The sequence below is a fragment of the Kryptolebias marmoratus genome, linkage group LG22, assembly GCF_001649575.2.
Source record: "Kryptolebias marmoratus isolate JLee-2015 linkage group LG22, ASM164957v2, whole genome shotgun sequence".
In the NCBI taxonomy this organism is placed as follows: domain Eukaryota; kingdom Metazoa; phylum Chordata; class Actinopteri; order Cyprinodontiformes; family Rivulidae; genus Kryptolebias; species Kryptolebias marmoratus.
In genome coordinates, this window is record NC_051451.1 from 27,317,834 (window position 1) to 27,337,762 (window position 19,929).

The 19,929-nt window shown below is 39.5% G+C and overlaps 1 protein-coding gene across 7 annotated transcripts in view; it reads left to right on the forward strand.

The window, feature by feature from the left end:
• Window positions 1–1,560: 1,560 nt before the first annotated feature.
• The window catches only part of cdh23 (cadherin-related 23), a 188,980-nt gene continuing 170,611 nt past the window's right edge, over window positions 1,561–19,929 (forward strand). For 5 of the 7 annotated variants that reach the window (XR_005232685.1, XM_017424250.3, XM_017424254.3 and 2 more), the window contains exons 1-3: window positions 1,655–1,755; window positions 12,600–12,693; window positions 15,259–15,333. Coding sequence is in view for 6 of the 7 variants with exons in the window: in XM_017424250.3 (XP_017279739.1) it covers window positions 1,738–1,755; window positions 12,600–12,693; window positions 15,259–15,333 (187 nt within the window). In the remaining variant the exon portion in view is untranslated. Of the gene's footprint in view, window positions 1,756–10,630; window positions 10,750–12,599; window positions 12,694–15,258; window positions 15,334–19,929 lie in introns of those variants that run through there. The other 2 variants (XM_017424252.3, XM_017424253.3) reach the window with 2 other exon arrangements.

The following is a 19,929-nucleotide window of genomic DNA, read 5'->3' on the forward strand; positions in this document are numbered from 1 at the left end:
CCTTCCAGATGATCTTTTAGAGAACAATAGATGAAAATGATTGTCCTTTTAGGACTGATCAGCTGATTGAATCATCCATGAATGAATTTAACAATATTGTTTAATCAAAGAACAGACAACTTTTTTCAGACGTAATGTTTTCATTTCCTTTTTCATCTCTGAGAGTTTCTGACGTTATCTTGATTGATGTAATTAAGGTTTTTATTGTTGCCAGTTTCACATAAAGCAGTTATTTGGGCAGGAATCTGATTTTCCTGCAGGAAGTGACCTCAGGCTGCACTGGAAGTGCTACAGCTCAGACTCCCAACAACTGGGAAAACTTTTAGAAAGAAAAGTGCTGACATGGCAGCTGAAACTAAAAAAAAATCTATACAGGGAAACAAGTTGGATACGGAGGAAGAAAAACAGGAGCTGACCACGATCGTCTTCAGTTTGTTGGCAGATGGCAAACAACTAAATGGTCCTTTACTGCCACCTACTGGCTTGGAGGGCAAACCTGAACGACCCTCAAACTTCAAAATAAATGGGTCTGATTTGAATAATTTACTAATGATTGAAGACTTTGTAGTAGGTCAGCAGTATCCAGCTGTATTTCCCTTTAGCCTGAAGTTTAAATTAGTTACCTTTTGTTTATAATTATATTTCTGGCAGAACGGTTTCGTTGAGCTTCTCTTTAATAAATAATATCCTGTTTAGAACTGATGGTCCCGATCTGAGCCACAATATGATTATTTCCAGTTTCTTTCTGTGTTTCTCACTTCTTCCAGCTTTCCTCTTGAACTTTGTTTTGTTTACGTCAGTCAGAGAGTTTAGCCAATCGATCCAGAAATCAATATTATCGATATCAGCGTTGGTATTGATACTAACGTGATGCGATCAATACTTGACTTTGTTTCTCTTCTCTCCTTTCAGAACATCGCTCCTGTTCCAGAAGTGCAATAAAAAGAGAAAATATGGATTTTTATTATGAATTCCAAACAAAAATCAAGAAGAATGTAATGATAAAACATCCATTCTTCACTTTGTACTGATTTAATTATTGTTAATTCAGTTATTTACAGTAACATGTTTTTTCTTTTTTGCTCTAAAACTTTGCCTAAGATCCATCCTGGGTTTTAAATTACAAATAATCAGCTAATAAGCAGAAAATCAGGCATTTAATAGTCAGGATAATATGTTCAGATTCATCGTATTAGCTGCTCTCCCCTGCCTGAAGCTGCAAACTGCCCATTTAAAGTAAAAGTGTCGAATTGATGCTACATTTACATTATTACCCGCTGGATCTGAGCGCTGATATCCTGCAAACTCCGCCCACCCGGGCTGGAAATGATGCTCAGCCTATAAACAAACACCCCAGGTCCATGGCACGGCCGGACTAGCTGTTTGCTCGTCACCACGGTCAGAGTTCACGTCTGTGAGCTAATAAGAAGTTTCCCACGGGGCCCCACCTCCAAACACCTGAACTGTCACTTTAACGCAGGTTGATCAGTTCGCTGCTGCCTCCGTGTCTCCGCGTGGCAGAGCTGCGCAGAGGAGGAGAGGGGGGGAGAGGGGAGGAGAGGGGAGGAGAGGGGGGGAGCCGAGACTTGGTTCCGCGCCGCAGCAGGACGGACAGTCGGGTGTGAAGGCGCGCGGCCGGACACGGACACGGACAGAGGAAGGTAGGACATCAGTTCCCGGACACTCGGAGGTAGAGGCATGGCCGCAGCAGGGAATCTGTAGTTTGATTGAGGAAAGATGCCGTTCTGGTGCCCGGTGAGTTTTGCGCTCCTGAACTGGAGTTTTACGCGCAGTCGGTCCGAAGTGTTTCGGACTTTTCGTGCTTTAACTGTTGCTGAGGCGGTTCAATTAGTCGGCTAAAGTGAGAGAAGTGAGGAATGCGTGTCTGCGCATAGGTGTCAGGTGTTCCGGGTTATCTCAGGTAGCTCTGAGAACGATTCCCTCTCATTTATTCATGTGTCACCTGAACGCAGCAGCGGGTCGCAGGAGCGCACCGCGGCTCAGCTGGACAGGTTCATGTTTGCTGCTTTTAGCAGATAAACCTTCAGGATCGTGTTTCCATGTGTGCACACTCATTTAAAACTACGAGCCTAGCCTTCCGTGAAGGAATGCATGTCGCCCGCCACGTTTCATGACAGAGTTTGAAGCTAAGATCATCTTATGTTGGAGACGCTTTGGTCAAACCTTAAAACAACTTAAAGCTCCACCTCATCTCACATTCTCAGTTAGCCCTCAGAGCAGATGTTGTGAATGACTCTCAGCTACTACCACACCAAATCTTACCTCAATATCTGTTAAACTCACTGAGGTAAAGCTATTTTTGTGTAATCTAAGGTTATTTAGCTGTGGCAGCCATCTTGTATTGCGCTGACTCCAGAAGTTGATCAGTTGTAGGCCTACATCCAATAATTACATCCTGAAAGTTTCATTAAAATCATTTCAATGGTTTGTGAGATATTTTGCTAACAGACAGACTACTCCAATAATTAGGGTTTTAAGCAAAGAAGTTAAATTGTTAAATTGGCTGAGTTATCACCATTTCTGTGTTTTCTAAGGCCTGTTGGCTGTGGTGGCCATCTTGAATTGGATCCTAATTAGTTGTAGCTGGACACTCATTGATTAATGCCTGAAAGTTTCATCAAAATCTGCCCAGTGATTCATGGGATATTTTGCTAACAGACAAACAAACTGGCAAAAACATTATTGCTCCTCCTTTGCCAGTGGGTAATAATGTTTCCTCACCTTGCAGGTTTGCTCCTTTGTGTTTTATTGCATTTTTTCCCCAACTGATGCAGAAATAGACACTAAAGATGCTCACAAACTGCAGAGGTTAGTTTGAAATTCTTCTTAATGCGCCATCATGAAAATGATCTGAGGTGAGTGAGACAAAAAGCGTGGAGGGAAAACAGCGAAGAGTCCATATCTGACTGACTCAGAGGGACAAAGAAGGGACGTAAAATTAAAAAAGTCAAACTCACGAGTGTTTAGAGTCAGCGGTGGGAGGAAAATTTAAGTTTTTCTTTAAATGGATCTTATTTATCTCGATATGCTCCAGGAAGAACGTTGGGACTGAAACTTCCGGGGAAGATTTGGTCAATTAGGAGTAGAAACTGTTTGGATGCTGGAGGAACTATGGAGTGATGCTGAGTGTGTGTGAGCAGGCCTGTCAGCAAAATATTTCATGAACCAGTGGATGGATTTCAGTGGAACTTGCAGAAATTTCTTTATGAATGCACCTCCAGAACTGATTTAACTTTTGGAGCCAGCGGCGGGCGATATGCATTCCTTGAAGGAACGTTGCAGTTCGCCTCCCACCTTTCCAATCTCGACACCCGTCGTGGTGTGTGTGTGTGTGTGTGTGGTCATTAAATCATCCGAGGCACTCGAGCAGAACGGTAGAAAGAATCCCGCGGAGCAGTGGAGGACAGAGGACGGAGGACGGAGGACGGAGGACGGAGGAGATGATTTTCGCTCTGCTTGTTGTTTGGATGTCAGAGAAAAGCAAACATCTGCTCACTGACTTCACCTCTGAACTCTTTGATTCATCAACTCTAATCTTACTGTCGTTTACCATGAGGATGCTGAGTCAGCGTTCACTTTGTTTTCCTGTTTTATATTTTCTAAACGTTTTTCTAACCTAACTACTTCTGCAGACTGTCCTGTTTTAGCCGTTCATACATCAGAATATTCAGCTCGTTCAGGAGGCTGGTGCTGTGGCTGTCTTCTTTCTAACTTTTATACCTATTAAAACATTTAACTTTTAATTTACGAACATAAGATCTCCACTAAGGGACAAACAGATACTTTGTTCTGCTCTAAACCTTCTTCTTATTAATGCTACTTTTAGCTTTTAGCTATGTCTTTGCTGCTTTTGGCTGTTAGCTACAGCTTTGCTGCTTTTAATTAGCTTTTTGTCGTAACTTTTTGATTCTTTTTAGCTCCTTTTAGCTTTCAGCCAGTGTTCCTTTTCATTTTTTTTCAGCACATATCAGCATTACGTTGCATTTTCTCAGAAAATACAATTTCTCTGTTTGCTCCTGATTTCTGTCAAACATTTTTGAGATTTTTTTTGTTTGTTTTTTGTAGCTTCTAACTTCCCACATTTAAACCATGAATTCATATCCAGGCCGGCAGCATCGTCTGTGTTGAAATAAATCCTCCTCAGCCAATAAACCAAACTGTGTACAACAAAGAAAAGTGTAATTTAATGCCAGCTCTGTTGGGGTTTTTATGTGTGGAAAGCAGCCTGAACCGGAGGAGACACAACAGGAGGATACCAGGAATGACCAAAACCAAGAAATTAACTATTTTAGTTGATCTAATATCACATTAGGTCTGTTTTTTTTCTTTTTTGTATGATACTGTGATGAAATCTGAGGAAGGTGGCAGGTATAATATAAAGAAATACTGTAGTTTGAACTGATTAATTATGCATCTGTAAGACTGCAGTCTCACACTAAATATTCAATCAAGTCATAGTTAACATCACAATACATTTCTAATTTATACCATAGGAAAAAAATTAGACTGAATGGCTAAACATTAATGCTAGGAGCTTGGTATTAATCAGTTAGATGGAAAAATGAAATCACTGAAGTCGTTTGGCATCAATTAAATGCAAATTAAATGTAGTTAAGATCCAAATTTCCCATGAATATTGACAGATTTAAATAAAAATACAGCAAATGGTGATTCAGTTCAGCAGATCATTCAGGGCTTTATTTAGGTGCTTTGAAATCTGCCTGTAAGTATTTGTTAAATGAAAGTGTCGCCTGTTGCTCTGCTCTGACGGTTGGAAGTTCTCATTTATCGAAATTACCAGTTTGGATGAGCCGGTCTTCTTGGACAGAACCCTGGAATGAATCCGTTCTTTTTTCAGGGGACCTCATGGGCAAAGATGAGTTTATCAGCAGGGGGATGATTGGGTCAAATACGTCTGGTGTTGTTAAACTGCCGTGTTATGGGTGGACCAGGACAAGCTCCATGTCTGAACGCTGGCTGGTCCATCAGTGTGTTTGATACCAAGCCTCCTCGGGCCGAAGCTCGTTGGTCCGTTCTGTAGTTGGATCATCAGACTTGTGGTCATAAATGTTGTATCTCGCTGGGCTGGGACTGCTGGGAACCAGTTGGTGACTCAGAATTGTGAGAAAATAGACAAATGTTTCATATTTTCATTTGTAGGCTGTGCACATTGATGTTGTTGTATTCTCCAGCCTTGTACCTCTGCACACACGTCTGCTGACCCACTCCCAGCTTGCACTATCGTGGCAAATCACAAATGGTTTTCTTTGCTCTCAGTGAAGTTTAATCACCTCCCACTTCTGTCAGACAGACGGAGCACAGCGTGAGTCGTTCCTCCTCGAGTGTTTTGTAAGAACGGGCCGAAGTGCGACACCTCATCGCTCTCATCCTCCCCATCATCTCGGGTTCTGTGGGAGCTGATGTTTCGTCAGTCGGCGCAGGATCAAAGATGCAACCATGTTGCCTTTCCGTGTGTTTTATCTGCTGTTTGTTTGTGGAGAAGTTAGTGATCTTTTATTGAAGGGAGGCTTCAGTCCAGATTCTGGGACCTGAGAGGGAGGATTCTTCTAAAATCTGTTGTTTTTCTGTTTTGAAGTTGTTTTTATCAATGATTGGAAAGGTTTGTTTCAAGTTAAAAGCCTAGCATTCCTTAAAGGGAATGCATATCACCCGCCACCTTTAATTCCAGAGTTTTAAACTAAGATCATCTTTTGCTGAGAAATGATGGCGCTGTAGCCATTTTGGTTAAACCTTGAATAACTGATCTCATGCATTGTTGTTTATCTCAATATGTATGAAATTCAATGAGATGAAGGCAAAGGTCAGTTAGTTGTAGTGGCCATCTTAAATTGGGTTGACTCCTAAAGTTAATCAGTTGTAGATTTTCAGCCATTAATTACTTTCTGAGAGTTTCAATCCAGTAATTTGTGATATTTTCCTAACAGACAAACATGGTTGACACCAGCAGACATGTTGTGAAAGTAGTTTTGGGGTGAAGCTCAGCTACTACCACACCGGATTTTAGCTCCGTATATATCTGTAAAATTGACTGAATTGTAGCCATTTTTGTGTTTCCTCCAGTCAGTCGTCTGTGGCAGCCAACCCAATGATTACATTTATAAAAGTTTGTTTAAATTCATTCAGTAATTCATGAGATATTTTGTTAAGAGTACAGAAAAACAAATAAAACAAAAATCTTTATTTCTCACCTTCGGTGGCAGGCGATGAGAGAAGGTGCTGATTAATTAATTAATGTTTGATTATTACTTGACGTCCTGCTCTGAAGACCAACGGCTTGATTTTGCTGAGCAAGACTTTCAGAAAGTCACATCAGGTTGGAGATGAAGAGATCACGTCGCCGTCCCTCCCTCCCGCCTGATGGAGCCTAAACGTTCAGATCTGACTCTGATCAATGTGCTAATGAGTGAAGGCTGTTTTATGTGAGCAGAAATCTCGCATCAATCTGCTGCGACGATCCAGTTCTGGCCGGCGGCTGAAGCCCAACCCCCCCACTCCTCTGAGAGGGGGTCGTTTCAGGTTCAGGCAAGTCAGACACAACTGCCTTTTAATAGATAATATCGAAGGCTTCGAGCCAAGTGATGTGGTCATATGAGCCGACAGGTCTCTTCGGACGGAGAATAGTAAGTCCAGATATTTCTCTTTTACTCTGCTTTAATCACACATTACTGCCAGATAAGACATCAGGTCTCAACTAATCATGTAGATATGGATCTGCACTTCACCCAGAGAAACGTTGCTGGCTGGAAAATAACTGTTGGCGAGTGCAGTACACGTCCAGAGGAGTTTTCTTTTTCTATTTGCTCTGCAAAGCTGATAAATGTTCATGAAATGCACAATTAGTCACAAAGTCTCCAAAACACTCAGTTACCAAAGCAAAACTTATCTGCATACATACAAAAAAAAATGTATTTTGAGTGTCGACTTTTTTAGGAGACTCAAGAAACAAAGAATAAAAAACCTGCAGAATATTTATACAGCTGAGCAACCTCAACTGTTATTTAATTTAAGAAATGAAACATTGTGAAGCTCTGAGCCTGATATAAATAAAGCCCTGGCGTTCTTTGAAGGAACGCTGCCTTTCATGAAAGTTTAATTAAAATCTGTCCAGTCGTTCATGAGAAATTTTGCTAACAGACACACAGGCTTAAACATTATCGCCCACCTTTCGTATTTCTGAAAACTAAAGCAAAGAAACTGAAAATATTAATATTTGACACAGGTTAAGATCTTTAGGTGAAGCTGAGGGGTGGTGATAACAGGAAGGGGTCAAAGGTTGTTAAAGATTTGATAGAAGCAGAGCTCCGCCCACAATGACCACCATCACTGTCCTCTAATGACCCCTGATTCACCTTCTTTTATTTTATTCATCTGATCTGACTTCATTGATGTTTTTTCCTGTGTTTGTCTGGATTTTGGGTGAATTATTCCTTAAATGAAACGTCCAGAATGTGAACGCTGGATTTTCATCTGCAACTAATGAACTGTTGGAGTCCATCCAATTCAACATGGCCGCCACAGCAAAGTGTGGAAGTGGCTATAATCCAGGAATTTTACAGACATGTTAGACATATTAGAGGTTTTGCATGTTTTTTTCAAGGTTAAACCAAAATGGCTCCGTTATTTCTCGTTATAGGATGACCTCAGAAAGGTTAGGCCTTTAGCTTTTTAAGCCACTAACACAGATCACTGCAATTAGTGCATCTTTTACCTTTTTTTTTGTCTTGGAACAGAAGAAAACCTGCACTTGAATAAATGTGTCGCTCAGTCTGGCCTTTCTGCATAAACTCTGGCTCCCACAGCCTGTTATCAATGAATTGATTTTAATTCTGGAGTGTGGAAATCAGGATCAAGTCTTGTGCTCCCGGAGAGCCGAGCCGTCTTTGATTGTCTCACACACACACCCACACACACACACACCTTCCCACTCGCTGCCAACCATATTGTTAATGGAGTGATTGCAGCGGCACCATAAAACACACGGCGCTCGCTCACACAAAAGCTCAAGTCGGCCGTGTAAAACCTTAAAATGGAGCTAATTAACAGCATTTTCCCTCAGATTATTTGAAGTGGTACTATAACATAACAATAGTGGAATTAGGACTGCGCTGAACTCAAGAGTCTCAACAAATGAGGTATGAGAAGCTTAAATGTTCATTTCACCTCAGTCACAAATGACACATTCTTCCACTGATTTATGTATTCAGACAATAAAAATAAGATTAGATTTAAATATTTCTCCAAATGTTCAGAATTTGGTCTTTCAGAAAAAAAGTCATTATTATTTATTTACTCGAGACAAAATTCAAAACTCCTTTAATAAAAGGTATAGCGATCCTCGAAGGAATGCATATCGCCCGCTAAGTTGGACTAAGTTTGAGCTCAGTTTATGTAGCCACTTAGATGTGGCGGCCATGTTTAATTTAATCTCAAATGTTAATCAGTTGTATAGGTATCCTATGATTATGTTCTGGAAATTTCATTAAAATCTGTCCAATAGTTCTTGAGATATTTTACTAACAAACAAATAAAGTTGGATTTAACCCAATTCAAGATGACTGCCACAACAAAGCTAAATAAGTTATTAATTATTGAGCTAAAATCTGGTGTGGTAGTAGCTGAGAGTCAATTAAAACACATATTCTGAGCTTAAATATTGGGGTTAACTGCCTGTCTGTTAGCAAAATATATCATGAACTGCTGGAAAGATGTTAATGAAACAAAGTAAACACTGTATGTGACAAATGATTAAATCAAGATGGCCGCTGCAGCCAATCGAGCCCAGGAAACACAAAAATATCTATAACGGTGTTCCAGGCATTGAGCCGAATGTTGATGTGGTCGTAGCTGAGATGCACTTGGAGCACGATCAGATCAATATTGTGCGGACCCTGCAGGATTTCGCGATGTTGCAACTATTAACGCAAAATCAAGCAAACCCCGCGAAATCGCAACTTTTTGCAACTTTGCTCAAAACACCACAACTTTCCAGCAACTTTAACCCAATATTTATTGTTTCTAAAGCGATTCGCCACCGTTTCTGCGGTCTAGTGTCTTCTTTGTGGGTTTGTGTAGCGTGGAATACAAAATAACCCCAATTAACATCAGGAAGAAGACACATGATGTCACTTCCTGTTAACATCAGAATGCCAGGAGCGTGCAGGAGCAACGACCGAAGCCAAAATGTGCGCTAATGCTTCACATTTGCCCACAAAGATTTCAGCAAACCAGTTTCCTCCCCAGCTGCAGCTGTTTTTGCACGTCCTGCAGTGTAATCATGGAACATAAACGCATCGACAAACACTTTGTGTCTGCAAAACATGTGAGGAGAGCTGCAGACCAGGGACAATCCAGAAATGCTCATGAATGTCAGTTTAGAAGCTATCAAAGTTCTCAAATAAAGCACCTAAGTATTTTTGGTTTATATATTAAAATTTATGGTTTTTTATTGTAAAAAAAAAAAAGCAACTTTTAGGAAAATGCCCCACGAAATCAGGCATTTTAGCCGCAACAATCACAAAAAATGCCCGCGACATCCTGGAGGGACTGATTGTGTATGATCGTATGGAACAATATTTTACATGTTTGACCAAAACAAGGATAACTCTTCGTCTATAACTCATAGAAGGGCGATATGCATTTCTTCTAGGAATTCCAGCCCTTTAATTTTTACAGCGCTCGTGTGTGCAGATTCTATTCAGTAACGAAGACCCCGTCTAAAAGTGTTATTGACAAACCAACTCTTTCAGGGGAAATTCAGAAACTAAAATCCGAATCTCGAGGAGCTTGTTCACCGCTGGAGTTGGAGCTGGGATGGGTGTTATCGATTGTCCCAGTGGGTCTGATGAATCCTTACCATATATCGAATGTAAACATAAAAAACACTCTGATTTTCTCCTCAGGTCTCGTTGCTTCTTCTGTTGAAATTACCAGGTTGAAAAGTGTATAGATTCATTCTGTGAAGTGCTCCGGGGTGTGCAATATAAGATACCTAATACTGGATCATCATACCCAACAATGGAAAATTAAATTCTAAGAGGTTATTCGTTTTCTTTGCTTTTTTTTTCCTGCTGGAAAGAAGAAGTTGTAAAAATGTTGAATCTGTTTGTGCTCTTACCAGATAAAGGTGTGTTCATAAAAGGAAAAGAAAAAAAACACATTAAATGTAGATGTATGTCTGTTAGAGATAAAAAGAAGTGTTGTTTATTGTATAAATAAATAAAAAAAAAGAATAAAAAAATCAAATGGTGCAGATTGTCCTGTAAATGCTGACTCTGCATTCACTCTTTCCTGTTTCTCTGTTTTTATTAGATATTTCCATGTTTTATTGCAATCTAATTACTTCTGCTCCATTTGTGCTTTTTTTAGCCATACATGTATCAAATCCTGGACATAGGTGCTATGACTTTTAGATTTTGTAACTTTTATCCTTTAAAAAAACCCAAAAAACTACTTTCGTTACCACCCATCTTCCTCTAAAATAAGGCAGTGCCACAATCTGTGTTTTAGTGTATTTCAGTCTTATGGTTCCCTGTGTTCACCTGTGACATCAGCCTCAGTATTTTCCTGGCCACGCCCACCCACACCTGTCCCCGGTTTGTAATTAGTCACCTTCATAAGCAACAGTCTGTTAGTCACCTCCTTTTGTCAGAGGATTGTTGGTGCTTCAGCTCCTGTCGGAGTTTCCTTCTGGGCTTCAAAGTTCAGCTTGTAAGTTTTTGCTGCCTCGTCAGCATTTTTTGTTTTGTTAAAATAAATCTTTGGAGTCCAAACTCTACAAATCACTACAGGAACTGCATTAAAATCTCTTTAGAGTCAGCTCCAACAAACTGACTCTGTTTTTAGCTTTTAGCCTGTCTGTTGATGGTTTTAGCTGAACTGTTGCTGCCTTTTTGTTTGTAGGTAACATTTACTGGATTTAGCTTTTAGCTGCTTTTATGTAGCAGAAAATATAACTTCTCTTGTGGTGTTTTTTTTAAGCTGTAAAAAAATGCGTAATGTTTATAGGCTGTTTGAATTTCTTAGTTGTGACCAAAGGATCAGATTTGTGCTGGAAAAGATAAGAAAGAAAAGGTCATGAGAGGAGGGAAGGAACAGAAATTGAATGTTTTTAGCAAAGCAGGACGGGGAAAAGAAATGAAGGAATTGAGCAATTTACATAGCAATGCTGGCTGTATTGTTATAAAAAGTAAAAATGTTGTCGTGTGGAGGGAAACAAGAATTCAAATGAAAACAAATGTGCCTTTACAAACACACACACACGGAGCCCATTCTTCGCCTCACATTCCTCCTCACTCGCCTGTAAATATCAGCCATTTTGTCTGAATTGAATCTCTCAGATTCTTTAACGGCAGCAACACAAACCTGGATTGAGATGGATTTATTTTTTTATTTTAATTCTTTCATTCTGATTTCAGTTTATTCTGCAGCACTGGAGGAATGCAGATTGATTTCCACCTTCCAGTTTTGGATAAAGATCATCTTTTTATAGGAGGGCCGCTGCAGAAGCATTGAAGCTCCCTCATTAACATCCTGTTCATAATTTTTGACCCATATGTTGTCATGCATATTTAAAATAATTCATTAAAGGTCAATTTTACAACAAAATCTGCAGAGATCCAAACAGAACTGAGTTTCCTCATCTGCTGTTGAAATCTCATGGAAATAAACTGATAAAGTTTTATGATTTTTGCAGATTTTGTTTTTCCCAGAATGCTCAGCTGACAGCTGATGTCACAAACTTTTGAGCTGTCGAATCTTTTTCAAGAAACTCAAACTCTTTTTGCTACATAAACAAATTATAGATCAAAACGGAGACATTTTTGTCTTCTTTCACCCCCCTTGTGTCTCGCTGCTGTACAACTGTTTACTCCCCAAATTACAGAGCTCACAGCCAAGCTTCCACACTTCAGCTTTATTTTAGCTCAAAATCTTCTCTTTAAAACAGGAAGTGAAGCTTTTATTTTGTCATATCTCCTCCGTTAAACGCTGCAGAAACATCAAAACTCACATGTGAACATCAGTCTTCTGCTGCTGAAGGTGTCAGTGTTAACACTTTTTACCTTGGTTATCTTCACACTTCTTATACAGTTTATACACGAAAATGTTTGCATTTTTTTTTTCTTAGATGAAATTATTACAAAGTTCTGTTTGAGTTTTAGGCAGGAGCTGCATTCGAACGTCAAAATGTCTTCAGAAATCTTCCAGTTTTTGCTCTTTTACTTCATGACCTTTTCATATTTAAAGCTTTTATGTTTTGCACAAGGTGTTTTTCTTTTTCATTCTCGGTTAACAGCGCAGCAATTATTGTGGCTCGTAAACATGTGGACTGTACTGTAAATTGAGTGTTTTTGTGAATTTGCTTCCTTGAACACCCTACAATTTGGTTGCATACAAAAACACCCCCACACATAAAAGAATGCATTTGATTGCAGCTCAGCAGGTTGCCAAGCTTTCTTTCCTGCATGCACACACTGTAGGAGTGTGTGTGATCATCTAATATGCAACAAACGAGCTGAAATTTGTTCAGCTGTACGCGGTTTTCTTTGTGTGTTTATCAGGTGTCGGTGATGTTGTGGCGTGTGCGTTCAGGCGGCAGGATGACGGCGCTGAGGCTCCTCCTTCCTTTCCTCCTTCTCCACTCATTCTGTGAAGGTGAGTCCTCCTAACTGTGGAAAGTTATCATTTCAAACATTCAACATTCATTTTCAGTGCTGAGAATAAAAAAAAACAGGTTCAAGTTGCATAATTCTCACAGTGATCATAAATTCTTCTGAAATATGTGCTGTAAACAAGTCAGTGTATGAACATGTGTTAATGTAAAGTTGCATGAATAAATGTTTCTTTATGATAAATAAAGAAACATCAGAGTTCTGACATAATTAGTTTACCAGCATGAAATAAAGCAACTTTATTACTGTTTGCTAATTTATATTTTTTCCTGTTTCTGTCAATATTTTTGATTTATTACTACTTTTATAAACAGTGCAGCTCAATCAGCAATATTGTCTGATCTTTTTTGGTAGTAATAAATCTTTCAGTATTGGTTAAATTTGCAGAACAATAATATTTTAACAAAACTGCTGCAAAAAACCCTTTAAATTACAGAAACATCATTTAAATTTGTTTAAATTGGTCACAAAAAAATGTGCTTTTCCTAATTTGGCTGCCATTTTGGCTTGTTTTAATGTGTTTACATAATCACGGTTTAAGTTTCATGAAGTTTTGAGATTTTTACCACAGAATGTTCTTAAAATAAAACTCGACAACTTTTGAGCTGTCGAAAGTCTTTAGTTTTTGCAAACCAAACTCTTCTCTTCTTCCCCCAAACTTTAGTTTATACATCACAATTTTAAAATATTTTCTTTTACCCAGTATGAACTCCCAAACTCTCATTGACTTCCATCATATCTGAACTTTGAATTTTGTCTTCACAACTGAAAGAGAGTTTGTAAAACTTGTCATATCTCTGTAAAACACTGAAATAAAAGAAAATGCATATATTATGGCCACCAGCAGTTTCTGCCTCGAATGGCACAAGATTTATTTATTTTTATTTTTTTATATAGTTTTTAGTCTGTGACTGAGATTTCTGCTGTGACTTAGATGCTGAGTCATTAGTTCTTACATGACTCAGCAGTTTTCTTTTTTCTTATATTATTCAAGTGTGGCACGTAGACCTGTACGACTTCATAAAAATAAAAAAAACAAAGTCAAATATGAAGAAGTTTTAAATAAAGCTCTCAAATGCTCTTCAAAATAAGAGTCCGCTTTTGTCATGGCTTAGTTTATTATAAAACTAAGTTTTCAATTTTTAAAAAAAGAACATTTATCTGTTGAATTTCATAAGTCATTTTTTAAAATTAAATTAAGTCTCCCTTTTTATCTCTGTTATGACTGCATGAAAGTAATTTCCTGTTATTTCCTGTTTTTTCCTGTCAGTTTATTTTTACTTTTTATTTCTTAGTAATCTCTCCTTTTTAAGTCTCATAGCTCAGCCTAAACTGAAGTATTTGTTCTGATCCTGTTTTTGTAGTTGATTTAATTCATTTATAATTTGCTCTGAGTTTACTGAGTTTCCTCCCGGTGTCACGGCTCATTTGTTCTCAGTTTTTCTGTTTAAACCTCCCAGCTGCACCTCATCTCCTCATTAAGCTCACCTGCTCCTCATTCCAGCGATCGCGGTGAACAAACGCCACACAACGTTCAGTTTGTATTGTTACTCTGCTGCTCTGACAGCTCTTTATTTTAATAAAGTGTTTGACTCGGTTCACCGGCTTCTCTGTCTGCCTCCTGGGTCTTTTCCCATCTTTTCCCTCATCGCAACAGTTTGAAATATCCGGCTCCTTGTTGCGAAGGACTCGCAGTGACAGGAAGCTGTGGTGTTTTTGCAAAGTCATGATAACTGTTTCATGTTGACAGACAGGAGACGTCTTCAACCACACGCAGCTCTGAAGCAGTAAAAAAGTTATTAGGTAGCTGTCACAGCCTCTTTCCATCAAGCACAATGAGTTTATCCAGGCTTTTATCCTCTGCTGTCCTGCAGCCTCTCACCTTTTAATGACCACCTGAGAATCTGCTCCTCCTTCACCGTCTCATGTCGAAGTCATTAACACGCTGACCTTGCTCTTGTCTCAAACGTTGCCTCTCTGATCAGGCAAATTGAATTTGATGATCGCGGCTGTGATTATTTTGTTGCTGTAATCCATCTGCATTCCGCTCCCCAGATTACGGTGACTTGCCGTGATTAAGCCACAGGTACAGACAGGTGCTTATTAACCTGCTTTCTCGCCGCTCCCAGTCCAACGGAGCACGCTCCATGTTTTTTGCACTTTTGAGCCACGCTGACAAGTAAGAGATGAGCATCTTATTCCGCTCAGACGAGCACATGACGGCTCAAAAGCTTCTGCCTTCACAGCAGCGACTCGCTCCGTTCAGCAGTCGGACTGATGCAGGTCGCCCCTCGTCAGCTTCTTTGCTGATTATTTGTACCCGAATCTTCTGAAAAACAAAAAGAAAAGCTTGTATCATGTCATAATGGAAGCATATTTGCACAAGATCTGCACAAGCAACCGACCACATGATGTGGAAAGACAAATAATTCATTAGTCTGTTTCTCCTCAGTCAAGCCCTGAAGCTCATGTTCTCAATGTAGACTTACTGTAGAAGCTGTTAGAATATATTTGTCTGCATCTAAACAGTCTTTTCTCTTCTCCACAGGGTCCAATGAGCCACCTACTTTCACAAACTACTTCTTCTCGACTTACCTCCTCATCTATGAAGACATGCCTATAGGTGAGTCGCATTGCTTCAGATGTTTGTGGTCTAAAATAAGTGAAACAAACTTATCTGTCCCGTTTCCCCTGAATATAAACCACCAAACAGATGTCACAACATGGCTCTGCTGATAATACTGATTATGTTTGTCTTTTGATTATTTCACATTTTTGTGCTGAAAGTTTATCCAGAGTTACTGGTAAAGAAGCATCCTTATTGCCATTCGGCTTCAATTCCATCGCTTCAGAAACCCCAAGCATCGAAACACGGGGCTTGATTAGGAATAGTGAAGTACGGCTTTTAACAAGAGGACCTCATATATCACGCGTGTCAAACTCAAGGCCCGCGGGCCAGATCCGGCCCTCTGTAACATCTCATCCGGCCCTCTAGTCTGGTTCAGATCGAGTCTCTGATTCTTATTTTGCTTAAAAAAACTGAGCCTAATTAGTGAAGTTTTCTCCTGACAGTGACTTAGAAGCCAATAATATATAGTTTTAATTTCTGTATGATCAGGTTTTTGTTGATGGCTTTTTAAAAAAATCTGTTTTAATTTGAAAAATTCATTTAAAAGCTGAGTGAGGCGTAAGAAATGGCTGCTAATGATGTGCTTTTTGAAGTTTGATTCATAAAGACGATGAGTGTTTGAGTTTTAAGCGGTAACGAGTTTTATTCTAATCTTGGTTTGGTGTTGTCCCGGTGCGGCTGAAGCCAGTTTTGGGTTCCAGTAAAAACACCAGATATCAGTTTGAGTCCAGGTTCTGGTGAATCTGTTATTCCCGTCCCCACTTATTTATTTATTATTGTCATTTTTTTGTCGTTGCTTGCAGTGACTGACAGGGCAATTTGAAGATGCCCGGCTTTTCATCATCACTTACGGTGTCAGTGGCTTAGAATAAAAATCCTTTTTATAGGATTGATTTTTTTTTTTCTCCTTCTCCATCATCACATGACTTTTACTCCCAGCCAGTCTGTCAACACTCTGAGTGTGAATCCTGCAGCGCTCACTTATGCTGAGTACGAAGACAACCCATCATTGTGAAATAACAATCAAATATCTTACATTGTCACTTTCCCAATTATTATCCAACAGTATCTTTCATTTCTTTATCTCTGGTTTTATCGCCTGCCACTGAAAGCAGAAAGCTGACAGAAATGTTTTTGCCCGGGTCTGAGATCTTCTGCCTGTTGGCAAAATATCTTGTGAACCACTGGATGGGTTTTACTAAAACTTTCAGAAAGTAGTCACTGAATGAAAGTCTATAAATGATTAAATATTAAGATATAATTTGCATTAGAATGTGTATTATTTTAGAACATCATGATTTCTCAACCTAAGATGATCCTAAAACTCTGGCATGGATGGTGGCGGGTGATAGGCATTCATTCAAGGAATGCTAGGCCTTTAATTTTTGTTTTCCACTGCAGCCAGGGAAGGTCACAAGATCACGAGGAGACAAAATAAATAATCATTATGACCCTAAACACCCCTACTTTGTAAAGTTTCCATGATTTAGCCTCTTTGTCCAAAAGCAAAACAAAGAAAATCCTAAAAAAAGAGCTTTTTGTTTTATGGAGTCAGCAGGCGTAATAACCAGAGAAGGGCATGGATGTGTTTCTCCGACCAATATGCTCGGATTGCCCTCTGGCCATGAGTTACTGCTCTCTCCTCAGGCAGCTGGGCTTGGGTCCAGAACCAGTACTGCCCTCCACTGGTCCAATGAGCTGTCAGTCACGTCCTTGGACCCGGTCCATAATGTGACGGAGGGGGTGGGGAATGATCACACAGTGACAATTTGTCAACATTATTGTTTATTAGCTTAGCAGATGTCCTCATCGAGGAGGTCCTTCAGTTCATAATCACACACACGCACACACAGACACACACACAGAAAACACACTCGAGCTTCAAAGCTGAATGTTCGGGTGCTGACGGGTCAAAAAAGGTGACTTGGTAAAAAACAATTACATATTTTCTCAGTTATGAACCAAAAATTTTATAAAATCTTTATTAAAGCACATGTGCTGATGTTTGACAAAGGGGGCGTGGCTTGTGGTGGGTGTGGCTTGATAAAGACCCACCCACTCTGGGGCAAGGCCTGCTCAGTCAAATAACCAATATTTTCAGTTTTTCGCATTTAATATTTAAAGGGAGAGAAGGAAATTAACTGTACTAAATAATTTAATTACTACTTTTAATAACAAACTCAAATCTTTTGACTGAATAGTTAATAAAAATTATTAATTATCCTAACCACTCATTAGACATTTGCTGAAGATTTTATGGCAACTTCTAAAAATAACTAATTAAATAATATTTTTTCCTGTAAGTTATGACTTTTAACTTTGTTCAGAGTAAATTTAAGGACATAAATTAATCGAGAAACTTGGATTTCAAAGTGCTTCCATTTGTTTAAATGAAGATAAAAGTTTTTGTTTTGAAACAAACCTTGTGCAAATTTTATTGCAAAGGTCACAAGTTTGTTTTGTGGGTCTGAAGAGACAACAGGGACGGCAAGTAAACATTGTTCCAGTTTCCATTTGTTTTTAAGTTGTGATAAATTTGGTGGCCCACCTGCTTTCAGTCAGGCCCACCTGGAAACTCTTCATTTGCTACTCCAGCTCTTAATTTGAAAGAGCAGAAACTCAAATTGTTGCCTCTTATTGTTTAAATATAATGAAGATTTTAAAAAGCCAGCTGTCTGACAACGATCAGGTTCCCACAGCCGCTCTGATCGGTCACATGACGTTACCATGACACTCGTTGGAGCGAAGTCATGACAGTGATCCAGCAGCATATGGTTCATGTGACGGGGCTGAGCGAGGTGATACCTGAAGCTTGTTTCTCCAACAACTCGCTGATTGACAGGAGGACCATGGATACTGTACAACAGAGATGAGCAAGTCTAATTAATCTCATGCACATACGAACACTGTGTGTGCACGTGCATGAGACGGTAGATCGCTGACTTCAGAGCATGCATGAGTAAATTCTGCACTTTATTTATCAGAGAGCTGGAGGAATGCGTCCAAACGGCTCTCTTTGATCGGAGCGGACAGTCTCGAACGCAGGGTGTTTGATTTGGGACACAAAGCTGCTTGGTGTCCTGTAGAGACTTGTGTATTAAGAGTGCTCACATATGCTGAATAATCTGTTTAACAACTCATTTCAGTACAATTTTCTTTTCTTTTTTTGTCTTCCAAGCAAGCGAGCATAAAAAATAATTGAAATTGGGCTGTATTCCACATCCTCAGAGGGATACAGAGATGAGACAGAATCATCTAAAAGCCCCACTGTTAGTAATAATGCTGATGATGTGCAGTGATACCAGATGATTTACTTAAATACATTGTTTAAATTGGAGGCCGAGCATTTCTTCAAGGAATGCATATCGCCTGCCGCCATTCATGCCAGAGTTTCAGATTAAGATAGAGTTATAGCTGTTTGAATTTTGAATAAAATGTGCCCACTGGTTGAGATATTTTGCTAACAGACACATGGCCAAAAATGATAATCTCTCCACTGTGGCTGGCGTGAGACAGTGAGGAGTCCTGCATCCATTTATGCTCGGCCTCCGTTTGTGTTTTCTGAGTATCAACATGTTTGTTTCCATGTAAAGATTTTTCCTCCCGCTCAGGCAGGAGGATCATCGACTCCCGGGGAGGGAGAGGATCCAAACGCAGGCGCTGCTGGTTAAATGTAGTGGTAGATAACAGAGTGTTGTGTCAGGAGATGAAATATGTAATTAGACTGAGAAAACACTTTGATTAAATGCTCTCATCTCCTAATCCACTTTGCCCTGATTCAGCAGATTAAGCCCTCTGCTGAGCGATTAACTCATGAAAACACAACATTTGTTGGAAATGAGAAACTTCCGCAGAACGCTGTGTGTGTCCTGTAGAGCGTCAGACTGGGTTGCCTGATCAGTTTTAATTCTGGGTCAGACTTGCATCATTATTAACGTTTCTGTGGAATAAATTATTACAGGAACACAAAATCAATTGTTTTCGCTGAGGAAGTGAGAAACCTGAATCAGGCAGGATTGAAGCTTCTGGCTGGATTGATTACATAAATGAGCTGTTTGAATTTAGGATCTCTCTTTAAATCAACTGAGTCTTTGTGAGACGTGGATCATTATTCTGTGAGAAATCTAGAATAGAAGGAAACTGTAATGCTGATCTTTGCATTTCCTTGTAGCAACACACTGATCCAGCTCGTATTTAAGCCCAAAATGATCTTCTTTTCTTTAAGTACGTCTTTGTTATTAACAGAGTATCTCATGAACCAGATGATGGATTTTAATGAAACTTGCAGAAAGTAATACTCAGACCCTCCAGGATTTCGGGATGTTGTGATCGCAACTATTAACGCAAAATCAAGCAAACCCCGCAAAATCGCAACTTTTTGCAGCTTTGCCCAAAACACCGCTACTTTAACCCAATATTTATTGTTTCTAAAGTGATTCGCCACAGTTTCTGCGGTCTAGTGTCTTCTTTGTGGGTTTGTGTAGCGTGGAATACAAAATGACCCCAAATAACTCAGGAAGAAGACACGTGACGTCACTTCCTGTTAACATCAGAATGCCGGGAGCGTGCAGGAGCAGCGACCGAAGCCAA